This window comes from Caretta caretta, chromosome 6 (assembly GCF_965140235.1).
Source record: "Caretta caretta isolate rCarCar2 chromosome 6, rCarCar1.hap1, whole genome shotgun sequence".
NCBI classification, from domain to species: domain Eukaryota; kingdom Metazoa; phylum Chordata; order Testudines; family Cheloniidae; genus Caretta; species Caretta caretta.
In genome coordinates this window covers 7,809,485-7,830,224 of record NC_134211.1, presented here as the reverse complement: position 1 = coordinate 7,830,224, position 20,740 = coordinate 7,809,485, and the positions used below count along the sequence as shown (strand labels likewise).

The following is a 20,740-nucleotide window of genomic DNA, read 5'->3' as shown; positions in this document are numbered from 1 at the left end:
AACCCGTCACAGGTGGGTGCTCAGTGCTCTCTGAAAGAACAGTCCTTTTGAGGTGCTTCAAGCTAGGTACCCAAATTCACTATTCACTTTTGAAAAGCTTGACTCCAGTAGGCAGCTTCACTCTTCTTGCCTTCGTCCCCCACCTCAGACCCAAACCCATAAAGGGAGTGAGTGCTAATGGGAATCAAACTTGTATTAGCATTCTTTAAACATCACTGTTTTTCCCCACTCAGCCAAGTGAAAGTTAGATCCCTGGCTGGTCTGTGTCAGCATAACTCTATTGATGCCAATGGACCAGGTGTAAATAAGAAATGCTCTATTCAAGTTAATTGCTCAGATCTCTTGCTAATGTACATTGGCCATAAACATTACGTAATTCAAAGGGGCCAGATCCCCAGCTGGGATAAATCAGCTTTGATACACTGAAGACAGTGGGCCAGAACCTTAGGTGGTGTGAAGCATAGAAGCCCCATCGAAGTCTCTACACCCGATTCTTTGCTGGTTTAACTGACATCAGTCATTTCGAGTTTCTGGGTGGTGTAAACTGCAGTGGTCCCACTGAAGTCAACAGGTCAGAGCCACTGCGGGTGTGACTCTTGTGCCAATTTGCACCTGCAGAGGATCTGAGCTAAGGATCTCCAGTGCACAGCCTCCTTTGGGTAACGTCTATACTATGTGCATAGGAATCAGAGCAGGCTGACAATGGCACTTTTATTTATTAAAACTCTCCCAAATTATGGTTTTCGTATTTGGTCCGCTTGAGGCCAGGTGTACCCTAGAAACTTTTTGTCAGTATAGCGATGTGGGTTAGGCGTGTGATTTTTTTTTTTAAACAACATTTCTATACCAGAAAAATCGACAGGTCCTGTCTACACTTGGATTATTACAGTGTCACCTCTGTAGCGCCTCAGTGTAGAGGGTATCGGTGCTGTTCTCTTGTCGGCAGAGGTAATCCACCTCCTTGAGAGGTGCTAGCTAGTGCTGTCTACTTGGGGACTTGGCTTAACTACGTCACTTGGGGTGTGATGTTTCCACACCCCTGAGTCACAAAGCTGGCTCGATCTAAGTTTCTAGTGTAACCCAGCCCCTAATGGAGATGCAGGTATAATGGCAAAAAAAATTTTTTAAAAAAAAGTGCTTTAGCTGATTTAGTTGTTTCTTTTGTAGGCACGGATATAAATTATAGAGGCAAAAAAGCTCGCATAAACTGAGGCTACGCTAGGCTGGTTTGCCGGTGTAGCTGTACCAGTATAGCCAAACAGGCAAACCTTTCTAGGGTAGACTAGGCCAAACAAATAGCTTTTTCCATCATTGGTCATTTATGCCTCATCACTCCAGCCTTTGAAACTCACGATGTGAAGAGGTTCTGAAAGAGAAATATTCCATTAAACCCGGAAACACCAAGATTCCAGCAAATAAAAAGTTCTCTGGGCACGTTTTGCACAGGGAAAACTTGGAGTGAATGTAACATACAAGCTAAATGCGCCCTGCCCCCGTCTAGCAGCTGGTCCGTAGAGAAGATAAAAATCTATTACCGGGACCAGCAAATGGAGTAACTATATGCTCAAGGGCCTATGCTTTGGTGCTGAAGGTCTTGGGTCCTATAAGCAATTATGACACATAGTTTTCATGCAGGATGTGTTTTCTAGGCCTTGGGATTTGTGCACAGCTAAGTTTCTAGGGGAGTAGTTGCCTGCAAATGGTCACATTGTCCTTGCTTGAATGTGCAGGGTTAAGGACACAGTGCAAGGAAAGTGTACACCGAAGAGCCCCCGCACAGATACCAAGCACAACTGCATTCTCTTTGCTTTCCTGAGTCCAAGCATCGATCCCTGCTCATCCTCTTTTGGCTGCGAGCTATCCCCCAAAAAGTGGGGGGAGAAGCAGGGAGGAGATAGGCTCATGTTCCCCCTCCCTCTTAGAAGGCAGCAGAAGTGACTGGACCTGGACGGGAGGAGGTGATGTTCCTTATGGGCCTGCTGTAAGTCCCACTGAAGTTAATAGGTCTGTTGATTTAATGTCTGGGTCCCATTGATTTCCATGTGAATTAGGCACCTAAATACCTGTCAGGATCTAGGCTGGCTGTGCCTAACAGGCACAATCGGGGACTGCACGATGCAAAGAACAGTCCAGCTCTTCCTTTGCTGTAATCGAATCTACTGTCCCCACTGGAGGGTGTTGCTGCGAGTTTACCAGTCCCTTCTAGTGAGCTCCGTGTACCATGAGCGCAGAGGTCAGCATGGTGGGCCGTCCAAGCACTAGGCTCTTGGGGGGTTCTCCGTCCCTTGGAGGGTCCCCATTAAACACTTCACCTTCTGAGAGCCTCAGGTGCTTTCATGCTCTGCTTAAAACTTCCCGTCCCCGGCCTCTGGTCCTGCTCTCAGGCTGCCTGCTACTAGTCCTTCCACGGGCGCCTCCCAGGCTGCTGACTCTGGCTGGCCCCTGCCCGTTCTCAGCAGTTCCCTGGCTGACCCTCATCCTCTCCTGCCCTCTGGCTGTCACCGCCTTGCCTGTTCACACGGACACCTGCACTGTCACCATGCGGAACTTGGGTAGAGACAGCGCCCTCTGGTGGACATACATGAACCAGATTCCCTCCCAGAATGAGCTGTGGCCCAATCCTTTTCCTCCAGCTAATTCTGGAATAGGGTGGGAGGTGGGGCCTGAACATGAGCCGGCAGGTTCATTACACTATCTCTATAGGGCCCAACACCATAACACACACTCCCACTCCTGTCCCCGGACACGCTCTGCTCCACATTCCCTCATTTGTGTGATGCCTCTCAGATGCACAAGGGTAGTGTGGGAGAAGAGAAATTCAGTACACTCAAAAACAACGATGAGTCCTCTGGAACCTTAGAGATTAACATATTTATTTTGGGATAAGATTTCGTGGGCTATAACCAACTTCGTCAGGTGCACAGAGTAGCAGGACACTCAGTCCACGCGGTGCTTCCTTGCTCAGCATTGGTCCACAATGAGCTTGGAACCACTGAGCAGACTAAGGCGCTTCTGGGAAGGAAATGGCCTGGGGACTTTAGATTTTCTTTAGGATGGAGATTGCAGGAAAAACCAGCCCCCCTTCAGTACACAAAGCTCACCGTGTATCAACAATTCTGCCCATGAGTTCCATTACATTGTAGCTAAGGCTTCATCAGCTGAAACAAATTCAGTGCACTTACGCATGGAATATTTTATGGAAATGTCTTTAGCAGAGCTGTGTGAGGTGTGGTGGAGGGCAAAGACTGAAACATCGGGGTGCGGGGCCTCTAGCACAGCAGGATTGAGGGGCATCAGCAGAGCTGTGTGGAAAGGCTATGACTGCAATTCCAGGGGCTCCAGGCAAAGAATTAGAGGGGTTATTACAGGTCAGGTCTCGTTAGCTAAGTTCCTTATGTGGCTCCTGTTCTCACAGTGTTGGAGCCCCTTGCAATCTGGAGTTGGTGCTGCAGGCGGAGGTAGCTCTCTGGCGCCCTCTGCTGCTGCCTGCACACGTCAGTCAACAACTTCTTCGGGTGCCTCAAGCCTCTCTAGGAATTTATGCACAAAAAGATGTGTTGGGTCATGAGACTAACCAAACAGCTACTAGGCCTTTGCATCCGAATGAAGTGAGCTGTAGCTCACGAAAGCTTCTACTGAAATAAATTTGTTCGTCTCAGAGGTGCCACAAGTCTTCCTTTTCTTTTTGCGGATACAGACTAACATGGCTGCTACTCTGAAAGTAGGCCTTTGTGGTGTTTCTAGCCTAAAGAAATAAGAATTTTGTATACAGGGCCATCTTGTGGTGTGTTGCTAACTTTTAGGTTAAATAAACTGATGTTTGCTCTGTTGTACCACTATTTCAAAGATTATTAAACCTTTTCCTTCCCGGGCAGTGTCTTTGTGTGATGTTGGTAGCTTGAAGATTAAAACAGATGCTTGTGAACTACACTGAATTAGTGCACCTGACAGTGACAGTTCCCAAGCACTATAAAAACATATTACTTTCATTTAGCTAAAAACATCTTTGGATGTCTTTGGTTTGATCTTTGTTGAACGTGTGAGTCCTTCTTTCACAGGAAAGCCTCATTACATCTGCCCATCGGTGTCTTTGTGGTATTAATACCTCCAAGGTGACGAAGGCTAATGACTGCTGGGCAGGGTTTGTGAGGTGTCTCGAGCCCAGTAATTGTCAGGTTGTCTGTGTGGCCAGCAGGTTCTGTGTGGGGCTGCTAGCCCCAGAAATATTAGGAATGAGGCCGACATGGCTGCACCTCTGTGATGCTTCTGGGCCAAAGATCAGTATGCTTTCAGGGTTCTTTGTGCTTGCGACATATACTCATCAAAAAACTGGGTCTTAAATGTACAGGAGTATCCATACTGTTGCTAGCCTGGAGACCATCAGCTCTAAAGCCTTCTGGACAGCCTCTGCTGGTTCCTTCACTCGTGCCATTTCTTTTGTGTATCCTGAGGCCTAATAATTTTTAGGTGAGCAATACCACACAGGTACTCCCCTACAGGCTTGAAGCTTTACAAACCTTAAGTTCACTTACCTCACAGCAGTGCTGACTCTCAAAATGCTCTCAGTGAATAAGAGACACAGTAATTACGTGGTAAGAAGAAAAGGAGTACTTGTGGCACCTTAGAGACTAACCAATTTATTAGAGCATAAGCTTTCGTGAGCTACAGCTCACTTCATCAGATGCATATCGTGGAAACTGCAGCAGACTTTATATATACACAGAGAATATGAACCAATACCTCCTCCCACCCCACTGTCCTGCTGGTAATGGAGTATAGAGTATGGAGTATAAGCTATTACCAGCAGGACAGTGGGGTGGGAGGAGGTATTGGTTCATATTCTCTGTGTATATATAAAGTCTGCTGCAGTTTCCACGATATGCATCTGATGAAGTGAGCTGTAGCTCACGAAAGCTTATGCTCTAATAAATTGGTTAGTCTCTAAGGTGCCACAAGTACTCCTTTTCTTTTTGCGAATACAGGCTAACACGGCTGTTTCTCTGAAACCAGTAATTACGTGGTGTTAGTAACTGAACAATTACTAGGGCTTATGCCTCTGTATTACACTGACTTTGTGTGCGTGTGCGTGTGTGTGTGTGTGTGTATGCACACACATGCACGAATGTACGACCTTCCAGCAGCAGGCTTGGGGAGCTGTAGCAGTCAAGCCATGGATTAAAGTTAAAGGGAATCTCATTCAGCTCAGATAGTATGGTCCTGAGGATGGACAGGAATGATGCCAGAATGGGTAGGAATGGCGTCCCTAACCCTCTGTTTGCCAGAAGCTGGCAATGGGTGACAGGAGATGGATCACTTGAGATGACCTGTTCTGTTCATTCCGTCTGGGGCACCTGGCATTGGCCACTGTTGCACGACAGGAGACTGAGCTAGATGGACCTTTGGTCTGACCCAGTCTGGCCTTTCTTATGTTGACCTGTTTTTACTGTGCCAGTGACCTCATAGTGATTCTTTGTGGATAATCAATATGCCCTCATGGCTCATTACACTTCTTGCAAGAAACCATTCAGAATGACGTGGGCATATCCTGGGACCAACATGGGCACAACAACACTGCAGATAATAATAATAGTTATTAATAATTAAAAGGCCTGAAACTCTTTGGGTCAGCAATGTCACACTGGTCCTGTCCTGCAGGCATCTGAGCCTGATAATCTTTGGGAAAGCAACAACAGACTTCATCCTTCAGATATGAATCCAGCACCACAACATCACTGTATTATACACATATAAAAATGACACTACTTAAGCTAGCATCACCCCACACAGAAATGGCATTGGAGGCCTTATATCTGAAAGTATTTGAGTTAACATCACTTTTTAAATTTTTTATCTATTTATTTATTTAATGGGGGGAGGGATAGCTCAGTAGTTTGAGCATTGGCCTGCTAAACCCAGGGTTGTGAGTTCAACCCTTGAGGGGGCCATTTAGGGATCTGGGGCAAAAATTGGGGATTGGTCCTGCTTTGAGCAGGGGGTTGGACTAGATGACCTCCAGAGGTCTCTTCCAACCCTAATCTTCTATGATTCTATGTTGGTAGCAGAAGCTCTCCCACCGACATAAAGACTGCCACTTATGGAGGTGGTTTTATTAGGCCAACAGGAGAGCTTTCTCACATCAGCACAGAGTGGCTACATGAGCGATCATACAGCGGCGCAGCTGCCTTAGTACATCTGTGCTGCTGTAAGCTCTCTAGTGTAGACATGACCTTAGCCATTGAGAGCAAAGGGATGCTGGTATAATAATTGACCAGAACTGTACAGAGATAAGGTGGAGGAGGTAATAGCTTTTCTTGGACCAACTTTTGCTGGTGACAGAGACAAGTTTTTGAGCTGACACAAAGCTGTTCTTCAGGTCTGGGAAACTAACTCAGAATATCACAGGTAAATATAAGGTGGAACAGATTGTTTAGTGTAAGTAGTTCACATGTATTTCAAGGGACAATTCAAGGTGCAAGTGGCCTGTTAACACCCCCCAGTCACAGGGAGGAAAGGGGGTGGAAAGACCCACCTCAGCCCCTGTCATAAATATAAATGGAAGGTATCAAGGTTCCTTCCCCACTCTGAAGTCTAGGGTACAGATGTGGGGACCTGCATGAAAACCTCCTAAGCTTACTTTTACCATCTTAGGTGAAAACTTCCCCAAAGTACAAACTATTTTACCCTTTGCCCTTGTACTTCCTCTGCCACCACCAAACGTTTATCCGGGTTTATTTTATTAGGAAAGCGTTGTTTGGAAACGTCTTTCCCCCCAAAATCCTCCCACCCCTTGCACCCCACTTCCTGGGGAAGGTTTGGTAAAAATTCTCACCAATTTGCATATGTGACCACAGACCCAAACCCTTGGATCTAAAGAACAATACAAAAAAGCATGCACTTCTTGAAAAGAAGAATTTTAATAGACGTAACAATAAAAAGAATCACCTCTGTAAAATCAAGATGGGAAATACCTTTCAGGATAATTGGATTCAAAACATCAAGAATCCCTTTAGGCAAAACCTTAAGTTACAAAAAGACACACAGACAGGAATATCCATTTCATTCAGCACAACTTAATTTCTCAGCCATTGAAAGAAATTCTAATCTAACGCATATCTAGCTCGATTACTTACTAAGTTCTAAGACTCCATTCCTGTTCTGTCCCCGGCAAAAGCATCACACAGACAAACACAGACCCTTTGTTTTTCTCCTTCCTCCCAGCTTTTGAAAGTATCTTGTCTCCTCATTGGTCATTTTGGTCAAGTGCCAGCAAGGTTATCCTTGCTTCTTAACCCTTTACAGGTGAGAGGATTTTTCCTCTGGCTAGGAGGGATTTTAAAGGATTTTATCCTTCCCTTTATATTTATGACAGAAGGGTAACCACCTTTCTGTATACAGTACTATAAAATCCCTCTTGGCCAGAGGCACAAAATCCTCTTACCGGTAAAGGGTTAAGAAGCTCAAGTAACGTGGCTGGCACCTGACCATGATGGCCAATAAGGGAAGAAGATACTTTCAAATCTGGTGTGGGGAGGGTGCGGATTTGTTCTGTCTGTTCTGTGTGGCTCTTGCCAGAGTCAGATCAAGAAAGCAAGCAATTCAACTCCTATAGAATTAGTAAGCACTAGCACGGGGATGAATTAGATTATCTTTTTTTTTTGGCTTGTGATTTTCTCTCTGTTGAGAGGAAGGAATATTCCTGGTTATGTTTTTTTTGTTGTTGTTGTAACTTTAAGGTTTTGCTTAGAGGAAAATCCTCTGTGTTTTGAATCTGATTGTCCTGTGAGATTATCTTCCATTCTAATTTTACGGAGGTGCTTCTTTTACCATTTTTCTTTCTAATAAAGTTCTCTGTCCTAAAAAACCCAAGGTTGGTCTGTGGTCATCTTGTTTATTCTCAAGCCTCCCCAGGAAAGGGGGAGTAGGGCTTGAGGGCATATTAGGGGGAAGAGAGGGCTCCAAGTGGCCCTCCCTAAATGTTTGTTGAATCACTGGGTGGTGGCAGCGTTTACATAATCCAAGGTACAAGGGAGAATTTGTGCCTTGGGGAAGTTGTAACCTAAGCTGGTAAAAATAAGCTTTGGGGGTCTTTCATGTGGGTCCCCACATGTGTACCCTAGAGTTCAGAGTGGGGAGGGAACCCTGACAGCTCCTCAAGTTCTTGTGCTCTGACACTTCCCTCAATCAACTCCCTCTATAACTATGGCACCTCCATGGAAATCATCTCCGTCCTCATTTTCCTCATCTCCTACATTTTCATCATCATGTCTGCCCTGAGGTTCTTGCTCAGTGAATCTCTTGATTAACCTGGTAAAAGGTCACCAGTGAGGAACTGCAGAACAACAAGGGGACTGGCTAAGCCAATGAGATATAATGTTCTATAGCAAAAGACATGGGTACATAACAGATGGAAGGGATAATTAAGTTGTCATGGGATAAAAGGGAAGATCCTTTAATGGATTGAGAACTGGTTAAAAGACAAGGAACAAAGGGCAGGAATAAATGGTAAATTTTCAGAAAGGAGAGGGGTAACTGGTGGTGTTCCCCCAGGGTCCTTCCGAGGACCAATCCTATTCAACTTGTTCATAAATGATCTGGAGAAAGGCATAAACAGTGAGGTGGCAAAGTTTTCAGATGATATTAAACTGTTCGAAATAGTTAATACCAAAGCAGACTGTGAAGAACTTCAAAAAGATCTCACAAAACTTGGGCAACAAAATGACAAATGAAATGTAATCTGGAGGGATAGAGAATAAGATGGAGAATATCTTATTGCCCTTACATAAATCCATGGTATGCCCACATCTTGAATACTGTGTACAGATGTGGTCTCCTCATCTCAAAAAAGATACTCTGGTATTAGAAAAGGTTCAGAGAAGGGCAACTAAAATGATAAAGGGTTTGGAACAGGTCCCATATGAGGAGAGATTAAAGGGGCTAGGACTTTTCAGCTAGAAAAAGGGGAGACTAAGCCCTGGTCTACACTAGGACTTTAGGTCGAATTTAACAGCGTTAAATCGATATAAACCTGCACCCGTCCACACGATGAAGCCCTTTTTTGACTTAAAGGGCTCTTAAAGTCAATTTCCTTACTCCACCCCTGACAAGTGGATTAGTACTTAAATCGGCCTTGCCTGGTCAAATTTGGGGTACTGTGGACACAATTAGATGGTATTGGCCTCCGGAAGCTATCCCAGAGTGCTCCATTGTGACCGCTCTGGACAGCAGTCTCAACTCAGATGCACTGGCCAGGTAGACAAGAAAAGAACTGTGAACTTTTGAATCTCATTTCCTGTTTGGCCAGCGTGGCAAGCTGCACGTGACTATGCAGACCTCATCAGCAGAGGTGACCATTGAGAGCTCATCAGCAGAGGTGACCATAATAGAGTCCCGGAATCGCAAAAGAGCTCCAGCATGGACTGAACAGGAGGTACGGGATCTGATCGCTGTATGGGGAGAGGGATCCGTGCTATCAGAACTCTGTTCCAGTTTTCGAAATGCCAAAACCTTTGTCAAAATCTCCCAGGGCATGAAGGACAGAGGCCATAACAGGGATCCAAAGCAGTGCCACGTGAAACTTAAGGAGCTGAGGCAAGCCTACCAGAAAACCAGAGAGGCGAACAGCTGCTCTGGGTCAGAGCCCCAAACTTGCCGCTTCTATGATGACCTTCACACCATTTTAGGGGGTTCAGCCACCACTACCCCAGCCGTATTGTTTGACTCCTTCAATGGAGATGGAGGCAACACGGAAGCAGGTTTTGGGGACGAAGAATATAATGATGATGATGAGGAGGAGGTTGTAGATAGCTCACAGTAAGCAAGTGGAGAAACCGGTATTCCTGACAGCCAGGATCTGTTTCTCACCCTGGACCTGGAGCCAGTACCCCTCTAAACCCACCCAAGGCTTCCTCCTGGACCCGGCAGGTGGAGAAGGGACCTCTGGTGAGTGTACCTTTTAAAATACTATCCATGGTTTAAAAGCAAGCATGTGAAAGGATTAATTTGCCCTGGCATTCGCAGCTCTCCTGGATGTACTCCCAAAGCCTTTGCAAAAGGTTTCTGGGGAGGGCAGCCTTATTGCGTCCTCCATGGTTGGACACTTTACCACTCCAGGCCAGTAACACGTACTTGGGAATCATTGTACAACAAAGCATTGCAGTGCATGTTTGCTGGCGTTCAGACAACATCCATTCTTTATCTCTCTGTGTTATCCTCAGGAGAGTGAGATATCATTCATGGTCACCTGGTTGAAATAGGGTGATTTTCTTCAGGGGACACTCAGAGGTGCCCGTTCCTGCTGGGCTGTTTGCCTGTGGCTGAACAGAAACGTTCCCCGCTGTTAGCCACAGGGAGTGGGAGGGTTGAGGGAGTAGTCACACGGGTGGCGGGAGGCAAAATGTGACCTTGTAATGAAAGCACATGTGCTATGTATGTAATGTTAACAGCAAGGTTTACCCTGAAAGAGTGTAGCCACTGTTTTATAAAATGTGTCTTTTTAAATACCGCTGTCCCTTTTTTTTTTCTTCACCAGCTGCATGTGTTTCAAGGATCATAGGATCTTCTCCTTCCCAGAGGCTAGTGAAGATTAGAAAGAAAAAAAAATGCACTCGTGATGAAATGTTCTCTGAGCTCATGCTGTCCTCCCACGCTGACAGAGCACAGACGAATGCGTGGAGGCAAATAATGTCAGAGTGCAGGAAAGCACAAAATGACCGGGAGGAGAGGTGGAGGGCTGAAGAGAGTAAGTGGTGGGCTGAAGACAGGGCTGAAGCTCAAATGTGGCGGCAGCATGATGAGAGGAGGCAGGATTCAATGCTGAGGCTGCTGGAGGATCAAAACAGTATACTCCAGTGTATGGTTGAGCTGCAGAAAAGGCAGCTGGAGCACAGACGACCACTACAGACCCTGTGTAACCAACCACCTTCCTCCCCAAGTTCCATAGCCTCCTCACCCAGATGCCCAAGAACGCGGTGGGGGGGCCTCCGGCCAACCAGCCACTCCACCACAGAGGATTGCCCAAAAAACAGAAGGCTGGCATTCAATACATTTTAAAGTTGTAAACTTTTAAAGTGCTGTGTGGCATTTTCCTTCCCTCCTCCACCACCCCTCCTGGGCTACCTTGGTAGTCATCACCCTATTTGTGTGATGAATGAATAAAGAATGCATGAATGTGAAGCAACAATGACTTTATTGCCTCTGCAAGCGGTGATCAAAGGGAGGAGAGGAGAGTGGTTAGCTTGCAGGGAAGTAGAGTGAACCAAGGGGTGGGGGGTTTCATCAAGGAGAAACAAACAGAACTTTCATACTGTAGCCTGTCCAGTCATGAAACTGGTTTTCGAAGCTTCTCTGATGCGTACCGCACCCTCCTGTTCTCTTCTAACCACCCTGGTGTCTGGCTGCGCGTAACCAGCAGCCAGGCGATTTGCCTCAACCTCCCACCCCACCATAAACATCTCCCCCTTACTCTCACAGATATTGTGGAGCACACTGCAAGCAGTAATAACAGTGGGAATATTGGTTTCACTGAGGTCTAAGCGAGTCAGTAAACTGCGCCAGCGCGCTTTTAAACGTCCAAATGCACATTCTACCACCATTCTGCACTTGCTCAGCCTTAGCTGAAGAGCTCCTGACTACTGTCCAGGCTGCCTGTGTACGACTTCATGAGCCATGGCATTAAGGGGTAGGCTGGGTCCCCAAGGATACATATAGGCATTTCAACATCCCCAACAGTTATTTTCTGGTCTGGGAATAAAGTCCCTTCCTGCAGCTTTTGAAACAGACCAGAGTTCCTGAAGATGCGAGCATCGTGTACCTTTCCCGGCCATCCCACATTGATGTTGGTGAAACATCCCTTGTGATCCACCAGTGCTTGCAGCACCATTGAAAAGTACCCCTTGCGGTTTATGTACTTGCCGGCTTGGTGCTCCGGTGCCAAGACAGGGATATGGGTTCCGTCTACGGCCCCACCACAGTTAGGGAATCCCATTGCAGCAAAGCCATCCACTATGACTTGCACATTTCCCAGGGTCACTACCCTTGATATCAGCAGATCTTTGATTGCATGGGCTACTTGCATCACAGCAGCCCCCACAGTAGATTTGCCCACTCCAAATTGATTCCCAACTGACCAGTAGCTGTCTGGCGTTGCAAGCTTCCACAGGGCTATCGCCACTTGCTTCTCAACTGTGAGGGCTGCTCTGATCTTGGTATTCATGTGCTTCAGAGCAGGGGAAAGCAAGTCACAAAGTTCCATGAAAGTGCCCTTACACATGCAAAAGTTTCGCAGCCACTGGGAATCATCCCAGACCTGCAACACTATGCAGTCCCACCAGTCTGTGCTTGTTTCCTGAGCCCAGAATTGGCATTCCACAGCATGAACCTGCCCCATTAGCACCATGATGCATGCATTGGCAGGGCCCATGATTTCAGAGAAATCTGTGTCCATGTCCTGATCACTCACGTGACCGCGCTGACGTCGCCTCCTCGCCCGGTATTGCTCTGCCAGGTTCCGGTGCTGCATATACTGCTGGATAATGCGTGTGGTGTTTAATGTGCTCCTAAATGCCAAAGTGAACTGAGCGGCCTCCATACTCGCCTTGGTATGGCGTCTGCACAGAAAAAAGGCGCGGAACAATTGTCTGCCGTTGCTCTGACAGAGGGAGGGGCGACTTATGACATTGCTTACAGGGTTGGCTTACAGGGAATTAAAATCAACAAAGGGGGTGGCTTTACATCAAGGAGTATTTCAGGCAGGACTTCACGGAGGGTTCCAATAAGAAATGGTGCACCTCAGTAATTGTTCTTATTGGAACAAGCAGGTTGGTCTGGCCTCTGATTGATACATAGCTAGATTTACCTTGCTGCACCTTTTCTGTGAGTGACTGCAGTGTGACCTAGAGGAATGAGTCCCCTAGACTGGGGCAGGGGGGGAACAAATGAGTACAAAACAAATCTGGTCTATTTCTTGTTTTGATCCACTCCATCTATCTTTTACATCTTTGGCTGGCAGCAGATGGTGCAGAAGGACTGCAAGCCATCCACATCTCATGGCTGCTTGGCAGAAGATGGTACAATATGACTGATAGCCATCCTCATCTCTTGCCTGCCCGGCAGAAGATGATGCAATAGGAATGCTAGCAATCCATATCGCCTGCCTGCTCACCATAAGATGGTTCAATAGGACTGACTGCAGGACTAAAGAGAATGACCTGGTCAAGTCACTTCTAATGTAGACCCTGCACCCATGTCTGCCCAGGCGCTCATGGCCGATGCGGCCAGGAGCACCTCAGACATGACGATGATGGCTACCAGTCCTACTGCACCATCTGCTGCCACAAGGCAATGGGTTGCTGCTGCTGTGTAGCAATGCAGTACCACGTCTGCCAGCACCCAGGAGACATATGGTGACGGTTACCTGAGCGGGCTCCATGCTTGCCGTGGTATGGCGTCTGCACAGATAACTCAAGAAAAAAGGTGCGAAACAATTGTCTGCTGTTGTTTTCATGGAGGGAGGGAGGGAACGGGGGCCTGATGATATGTACCCAGAACCACCCGTGACAATGTTTTAGCCCCATCAGGCATTGGGATCTCAACCCAGAATTCCAATGGGAAGCGGAGACTGCGGGAACTGTGGGATAGCTACCCACAGTGCAACACTCCGGAAGTCGATGCTTGCCTCGGTATGGTGGAAGAACTCCGCCGAGTTAATGCACTTAATGCACTGAGAGCATTTTCTGTGAGGACACACACATTCGAAGATATAAAAACGATTTCTAAAAAAAAATGACTTCTATAAATTCGACCTAATTTCGTAGTATATACATACCCATAGAAGGGATATGATAGAGGTATATAAATTCATGAGTGGTGTGGTGAAAGTGAATAAGGAAAAGTTATTTACTTGTTCCCATAACAAAAGAACTAGGGGCCACCAAATGAAATTAATGGGCAGCAGGTTTAAAACAAATAAAAGGAAGTTCTTCTTCACACAGCCCACAGTCAACCTGTGGAACTCCTTGCCTCAGGAGGTTGTGAAGGCTAGGACTGTAACAGGGTTTAAAAGAGAACTGGATAAATTCATGGAGGTTAAGTCTATTATTGGCTATTAGGCAGGATGGGTAAGGAATGGTGTCCCTAGCCTCTGTTTGTCAGAGGGTGGAGATGGATGGCAGGAGAGTGATCACTTGATCATTACCTGTTAGGTTGACTCCCTCTGGGGCACCTGGCATTGGCCACTGTTGGTAGACAGGACACTGGGCTGGATGGGCCTTTGCTCTGACTCAGTGTGGTCATTCTTAATGTTCTTATGTTCTTATAATGGGACATCCATGAGTTTTGGTTTGGGGTATTAAATTTGACCCAATGTGTATTTATGTAAAGATTTAGGGTCACAGGATAGCAGATTCTTTTGGGTAGAAGAAGGAATCATTTCATCCATCTCTCCCTGATCCATGGAGGTCAGATGGTCTGCTGGACTCGGACCCAGCAGTCCTGGGTTCATTCTTCTGTTCTGTCACAAAGTATACAAATCACTTAAATTGCCCCACAGGTCAGTACCGCCTTTACAGTGATATCAAGTATAAAAAAGTCTCTCTCCTCACTCTGATGTGTGGTGGTCTGCTCTGCAGAATTGAAGCAGTGAGCTAATTGCTGAGCAATGAGGGTGGTGGATAAAGAGTAAGGATTTTAAGAAAGACAGTTTTGGGGAAAGGGAATGGCTGAAGGTTTTGAGGCTGAGACAAGGTGCCTTTCCCCTTTGCCTCACCAGTTCCAATCCAGGGAGGAGGTCAAGATCCATGAGCCCAGAAATATGATGGGTCTTGAAATGGGATATGATTGTTTTCAGCTATAGGTCACAGATCTTTTTTTCCCACACCCTGTTCAGCGAATGGAACCAACATTGCATGTATGGAAACAGCACCACAGGGAAAGCCAAGGACATTATCTCAGCAGCAGAGCAGATGCTGAGATCCATTTTAACTGGCTGCATCTCTTTCCAGAGCTTTTTCATTCTTCTAGAAAGTGGGACAGAACATGAGAAAGTCGAGTGTTTGTTTACCTGTAACTTTATTATAAAATATTATGGTTGCTCTTGGAAGGTCTGAAAGAAGGAAATGAAATGAGTTTTTGCAATAAATAAATGTGTGGTGATATATACCATTTGTGCTGGATTGGAATAAATGAATAAAGAAGGATGAATGAATAAAGAAGGATGACAGCGAGGAAATGGTGTTCATCTGGCTAATTAAAACCTTTCACTGCATGCAGGCAATAGTCCACTATCCTCAGAAAAACTGGAACATTTGTAACTGATGACTGCGTGTATTAAGCTTAGCCTGAGTGTTTTGTTTTATTTTGCTTTGTTCTCTCTGCTATTACTGAAACCACTTAAATCCTACATTTTGTACTTAGTAAAATCACTTTTGTTTATTTATAAACTCAGTGGAAGTAATTGTTATGGGGGGGGGGGGCAAACTGGGGAGACAGGTGTCCTGCTGAGCTGGTTTCAGCCTAGATCTGCACCTTTGGGGGCATCACCCAGAGCCTATGTCTGTGTTGCAGCTGGCTAGTGTTTCTGGCTCAACAAGACAGGGTTCTGGAGGCCCAGGCTGGAAGGGAAAATGGGCTCAGAGGTCACTTCAGCAGATGAGGTGACAGTCCCAATGAGGGTCTCTGTGACCAAACCCGGCACACTATGCACTTGGGTTTCCTGCATTTCCTGTGATGCTTCCCTTTTGTGTCCACTGATTTCAGTTGGGGACTGCAGACCTTGTTGGAATACAAACAAATTAATAATAATAACAATATAATAATGAACAAAACTACCACATGCTCTCCGAAATTATTTTGTAATGGGCTGAGAATTGATTTCACCTGTTTCCACTCCCCTCCACTAAACCAGTACTGAATGAAACAGATTCAAGAATTTATTCATTGCTTTCCTCAGGGCGTCCTTCACCTCCATGTTCCTCAGGCTGTAGATGAGGGGGTTCAACATGGGGATCACCAGCATGTAAAACACTGAGGCCACTTTGTCTGTATCCGTGGAATAGCTGGAGGTGGGACGTAAATACATGAAGAGGAGGGTGCCATAAAACAGGACCACAGCGGTCAAGTGGAAAGTGCAGGTGGAGAAGGCTTTGTGTCGGCCCTCGGCAGAGTGCATCTGCAGGATGGTGGAGGTGATATAGACATAGGAGAGGAGAACAGTCAGAAAGCTGATGACTTCAATGTAGCACATTGAAACAAACATCACAATCTCATTGATGCGGGTGTCAGAACAGGAGAGCGCCAGCAGCGGGGGGATGTCACAGAAGAAATGATTGATGATATTGGAGCTGCAGAATGACAGCCGAAATGTACAACACGTGTGTATCATTGAATCCAACACCCCCAGAACGTATACCCCAGCCACCAGCTGTTTACAAAGGTGCCTGGACATGGTGACCGTATAGAGCAGCGGGTTACAGATGGCCACATAACGGTCATACGCCATCACAGCCAGCAAGAGGCACTCAGCATCTCCAAAAGCGATAGAGAGATACATTTGCACAGCGCAGGCAGTGTAAGAAATGCTTTTCCTCTCGGCTAAGAAATTCAGAAGCATCTTAGGGAAAATTATCGAGGAAAAGCAGAGGTCACAGAAAGACAAATTCCTGAGGAAAAAGTACATGGGGGTGTGGAGTCGGGGATCAATTGTGATTAACAAGATCATCCCCCCATTTCCTACCAGGGTGATACCATAAATCAGTAAGAAAACCCCAAACAGGGGAACCTGCAGCTCTGGATGATCTGTCAGTCCTGAGAGAATGAACTCAGTCGCCTCCGAATGATTTCCCTCTTCCATCTCCTCTCAACAGAGATCAGACAGCTACAGAGATGTGGGCAGGTAGATAGTGAGGAAAACCTGTCCCTTCTCTGTAATGAAGTAAGTGAAGATAAATGGAGATCAGTTTCTTAACGGACATCAGTACCAGCTCAGGGAAGGACTTCGTCCACAGAGCCAGATGTTCACAGCTGGTTATTCCAGATGTTCGATAAAATGTAGACACTGTTCAAACACAATGACAGGCAGGTTAATCATGCCCCCCATACAAACACTCCTGTTCACTAATCCAAAGAGAAAACAGTGACTTGTGACTCTGCTGTGAGAGAATCAGTCTATTCCTTATCTAATGAAGGGGTGAGAGTGAAGGAGTGTCAATCTTTTGACCCTCTTTGGGCAAGGGGAGCTCTGTGGCTTGGCACGTCCATTTGGGGTAAAGTTGCTTACTGTCCTAATTAAGCTTTTGGACATTTACTTGAGCCGTATGAAAACCCAGTGACATCATGGGAAGCCCTGGCTTTAGTGACTTTGTAATTACCTATTTTTTTCCAACCCATGAGGTCACTCCTTTAGCTGAAGGGGTCGGAGTTGGGGCTGAGGCTTTTGGTGCTGGAGGTCTGGAATTCAATAGCTGCTGATCCCCATGGTGTCTCTGTGTGTGTCTGACTGTAATTCAGGACAATAGCACGTACCTGCTGAGAAGAGAGAGAGAGATGTGGTGGCATTTCCCCATCAATAGAAACTGCCAGTCTGGGAGCATGCAGGAAATTTTATACTGAGATGTGTGATCTATGGCCCATGATTTGAGAAGCAACTGGGAGTACCTGAGTTCAGAGAGCCACAACACCTAATTAATGCATTCAGTGAACCAAAGCCAGCTTGGTGTAATTGGTGCCTTTGGGATTAATTTGACCGACTCTTTCTTAGTGTGTTATTAAATGATGCAAATTCTACCAGAGTTACAGAGCATGAGGTTAGGGTATATTTCATCCTGGTGTATTCATTGTAAGTTGGGTACTGTGTAGACCTAATCCACAAAGCGTTGTTTTTTTTTTTTCGTGGTGACCAAATTTTTTTAGCTAAAAACTTAATATTTTCACTTGGAAGTACCCGGGGGTGCCTCAGATACCACACACCACCAATCTCTTCCATGTTCCTGGCACCCAGGCTGGACTACATCCCCCCAAATGCATGATGGTCTCTCCTCTTGCTGAACTGCCCTGGGTTTTTAGATGGGGTAAGATCCAAGTTACCCGGGAAAATTTTCTGTAGTATCTGGCTGATGAATCTTGCCCATATGCTCAGGGTTTAGCTGATCGCCATATTTGGGGTCGGGAAGGAATTTTCCTCCAGGGCAGATTGGAAGGCCCTGGAGGTTTTTCGCCTTCCTCTGTAGCATGGGGCACGGGTCACTTGCTGGAGGATTCTCTGCTCCTTGAGGTCTTCAAACTACAATTTGAGGACTTCAATAGCACAGATATAGGTGTGTGGTCTTTTTTAGGAGTGGTGGGTGAAATTCTGTGGCCTGCATTGTGCAGGAGGTCAGACTAGATGATCATAATGGTCCCTTCTGGCCTAAATATCTATGAATCTAAACTTCATCAGAGTCCCACAGCCATAATTTAGGGAGGAGGGGAGTTTTGTATTTTGACAGAAAGCTCATAACTTCCACGGAAAAATAATTTCATGAAAAAAATTGTTGAAAGCAAAATCCAATTCACCATGGAAAAAAGTCTCAAGAAAAATTTTCAATCAGCCTTAGCAACACATTTGGAATCAAAGGAACTGAAAGTTAGATACAGGTGAAATGTACAAACTGTTTGCAGCTATAGATGGTATCTTCTCAGTTAGGGTTTGAGAGTAAGGTTTGAATGAGGTTTGAGAGTAATCTCATTGTCCTGGCCCCAATAAGTGGAATGTAAAGCCTGTAAGACATGTAAGGTTTCAGAATAGCAGCCGTGTTACTCTGTATTCGCAAAAAGAAGGGAGAGGAATAAACAAGGGAAAATAGTTTCACTTAGTTAGACGAACACCTGTCAGGGAGATACGATGAGATTTCCCAACTGTTCTTTTTGATCAGCAGCTTCTCTGAGGCCTGGTTTATGCTTAAAAATTAGATCAACAGAGCTCAGTCACAGAGGGCAGGGAAACATTTCACAGTCTGTGCGAGGCAGTTAGCTTGTACTGACCCTCAGTGTAATTCTTTCATCGACTGAGCTACTGCCTCTCGGAGAAGTGGATTAACCACAATGATGGTAAAACCCTTCCATCAATGTGGAAAGCATCTACCCTGTGGTGTTGCTGCATATAACAGCGGAGTCAATGTAACAGCCTTAGGATAGACATTATCTGACTTGATGGGGGAGTTTTCTCCCTTCCTATTAAAGTGATTTTCTCCTCTTTTCCATCATTCTTCTGCCTCCCTTGTAAAGATTTTAACTTCTTTTGAAAGTAAATGTGTTCAGAAAAGTTGAAATAGCTTCTCTCAGGATAGTTCCCTCCTTCCTTCCTTTCTCTCCCATGAATGGCTCACTGTCATTTCAATTAAAGGCTGAAATGCTCTGAATCTGGTTTCTTTGCCTGTGACTTGGTGGTACGTCTTTGTTTTCCCTCCCTTCACTTACAATGAGTTGAGGATGGAAGCAGTACCTGCTCAGAACCCTAAAATCAGAACCCTAAAATCAAAAGTTGAATCTTTCCCTGTTTGCTAACCACACTAACATCACCCTTTATACCTCTGGAGCTGATTCCTGGGATGACTTTGAGATTTGCTCCCTGGATTATCTTTGCTCCCACAATGACAGGTGTGCACAGCACATGCCATTCATATTGTTGCTGTTTCTTTCCTTCTGGAAGTGGAACACGGAGGGCCAGAGAATCAGCTGGTCTCGATCACTCTCTCTCCCATGAGGCCTTTTGAATATAGTACAAAACTGAGGTGATTGTGTTCCCCTTCATGTGTTGGTCACTGGTGGTTAACACTGAAGACCTCTGCAGCATCTCTGAAGACGCTGCAACAAAGTATGTCCAAGCATGGCACCCCCCTCCCTCCCTCATGTCATCTAATGTGCTGTTTTCCCTGCCAGACACACCAGTCTGCTGCAACACAGACCAAGGGTCCAGGCCACACCCCCAAAGCTGCAGATCTAGATTGAAACCAGCTCAGGAGGATACCTGCCTCCAGCATGCCGACACCCAGCTCCCAGAGGGATATAAACCCCAAATAGATCAATTTTACTCTGTAATATAGGTAATACACTGATTTATAGACACCTTTGCATCCCAATGCTGGTAAATTACTTAAAGAGACATTTGGAGAGGTGACCAAGAAACAAAGTGGAATACAGTCACCTCAGTTTTGTATCATATTAAAATGACCTCCGAGAGAGACAGCGATCCAGGCCAGCTGATGATCTGGCCGTCTGTGATCCATTTCCACAAGGAAAGACATGGCAACAACATTAATTGCATGTGCTGTGCACACCTGTTTTCCTGGGAGGAAAGATGCTCCAGGGAGCAAATCTCAAAGTCATCAAAGCCAAATTTAACCTCCCCTGCCAAGGAAGCAGTTCCAGAGGTATAAAGGGTAACATTGGTGTGGTTAGCAAACAGGGAAAGATTCGACTCTATGTTTGATTTTAGGTTTCTGATCAGGTACTGCTTCTGTCCTTCTCAACTCATTGTAAGTGAAGGGAGAAAAAAGAAAGAGGTACCTCCAAGGCATGGGCAAACAAGTCTGTTTCAGAGCATTTCAGCCTTTCATTGAAATGACATTCATGGGAGGCGAAGGAAGGAATGATGCTGAGAGGAAAAATTTCTGAAATTATTTACCTATTAAAAGAAGGAAAGAGTTTTACATGGGAGGGAGAAGAATGATGGAAAAGGAGAGAAAAATCGCTTTAATGGGAAGGGGGAAAA

General features: G+C 45.8%; 1 protein-coding gene across 1 annotated transcript; it reads right to left on the bottom strand.

Annotated features, from left to right (window-relative positions):
- Nucleotides 1-15,889: 15,889 nt before the first annotated feature.
- LOC125637871 (olfactory receptor 5W2) lies at nt 15,890-16,843 on the bottom strand. Its single transcript, XM_048852921.2, has one exon. The coding sequence runs from the start codon at nt 16,841-16,843 to the stop codon at nt 15,890-15,892; it is 954 nt and encodes a 317-aa protein (XP_048708878.1).
- Between the last annotated feature and the right edge of the window lie 3,897 nt (nt 16,844-20,740).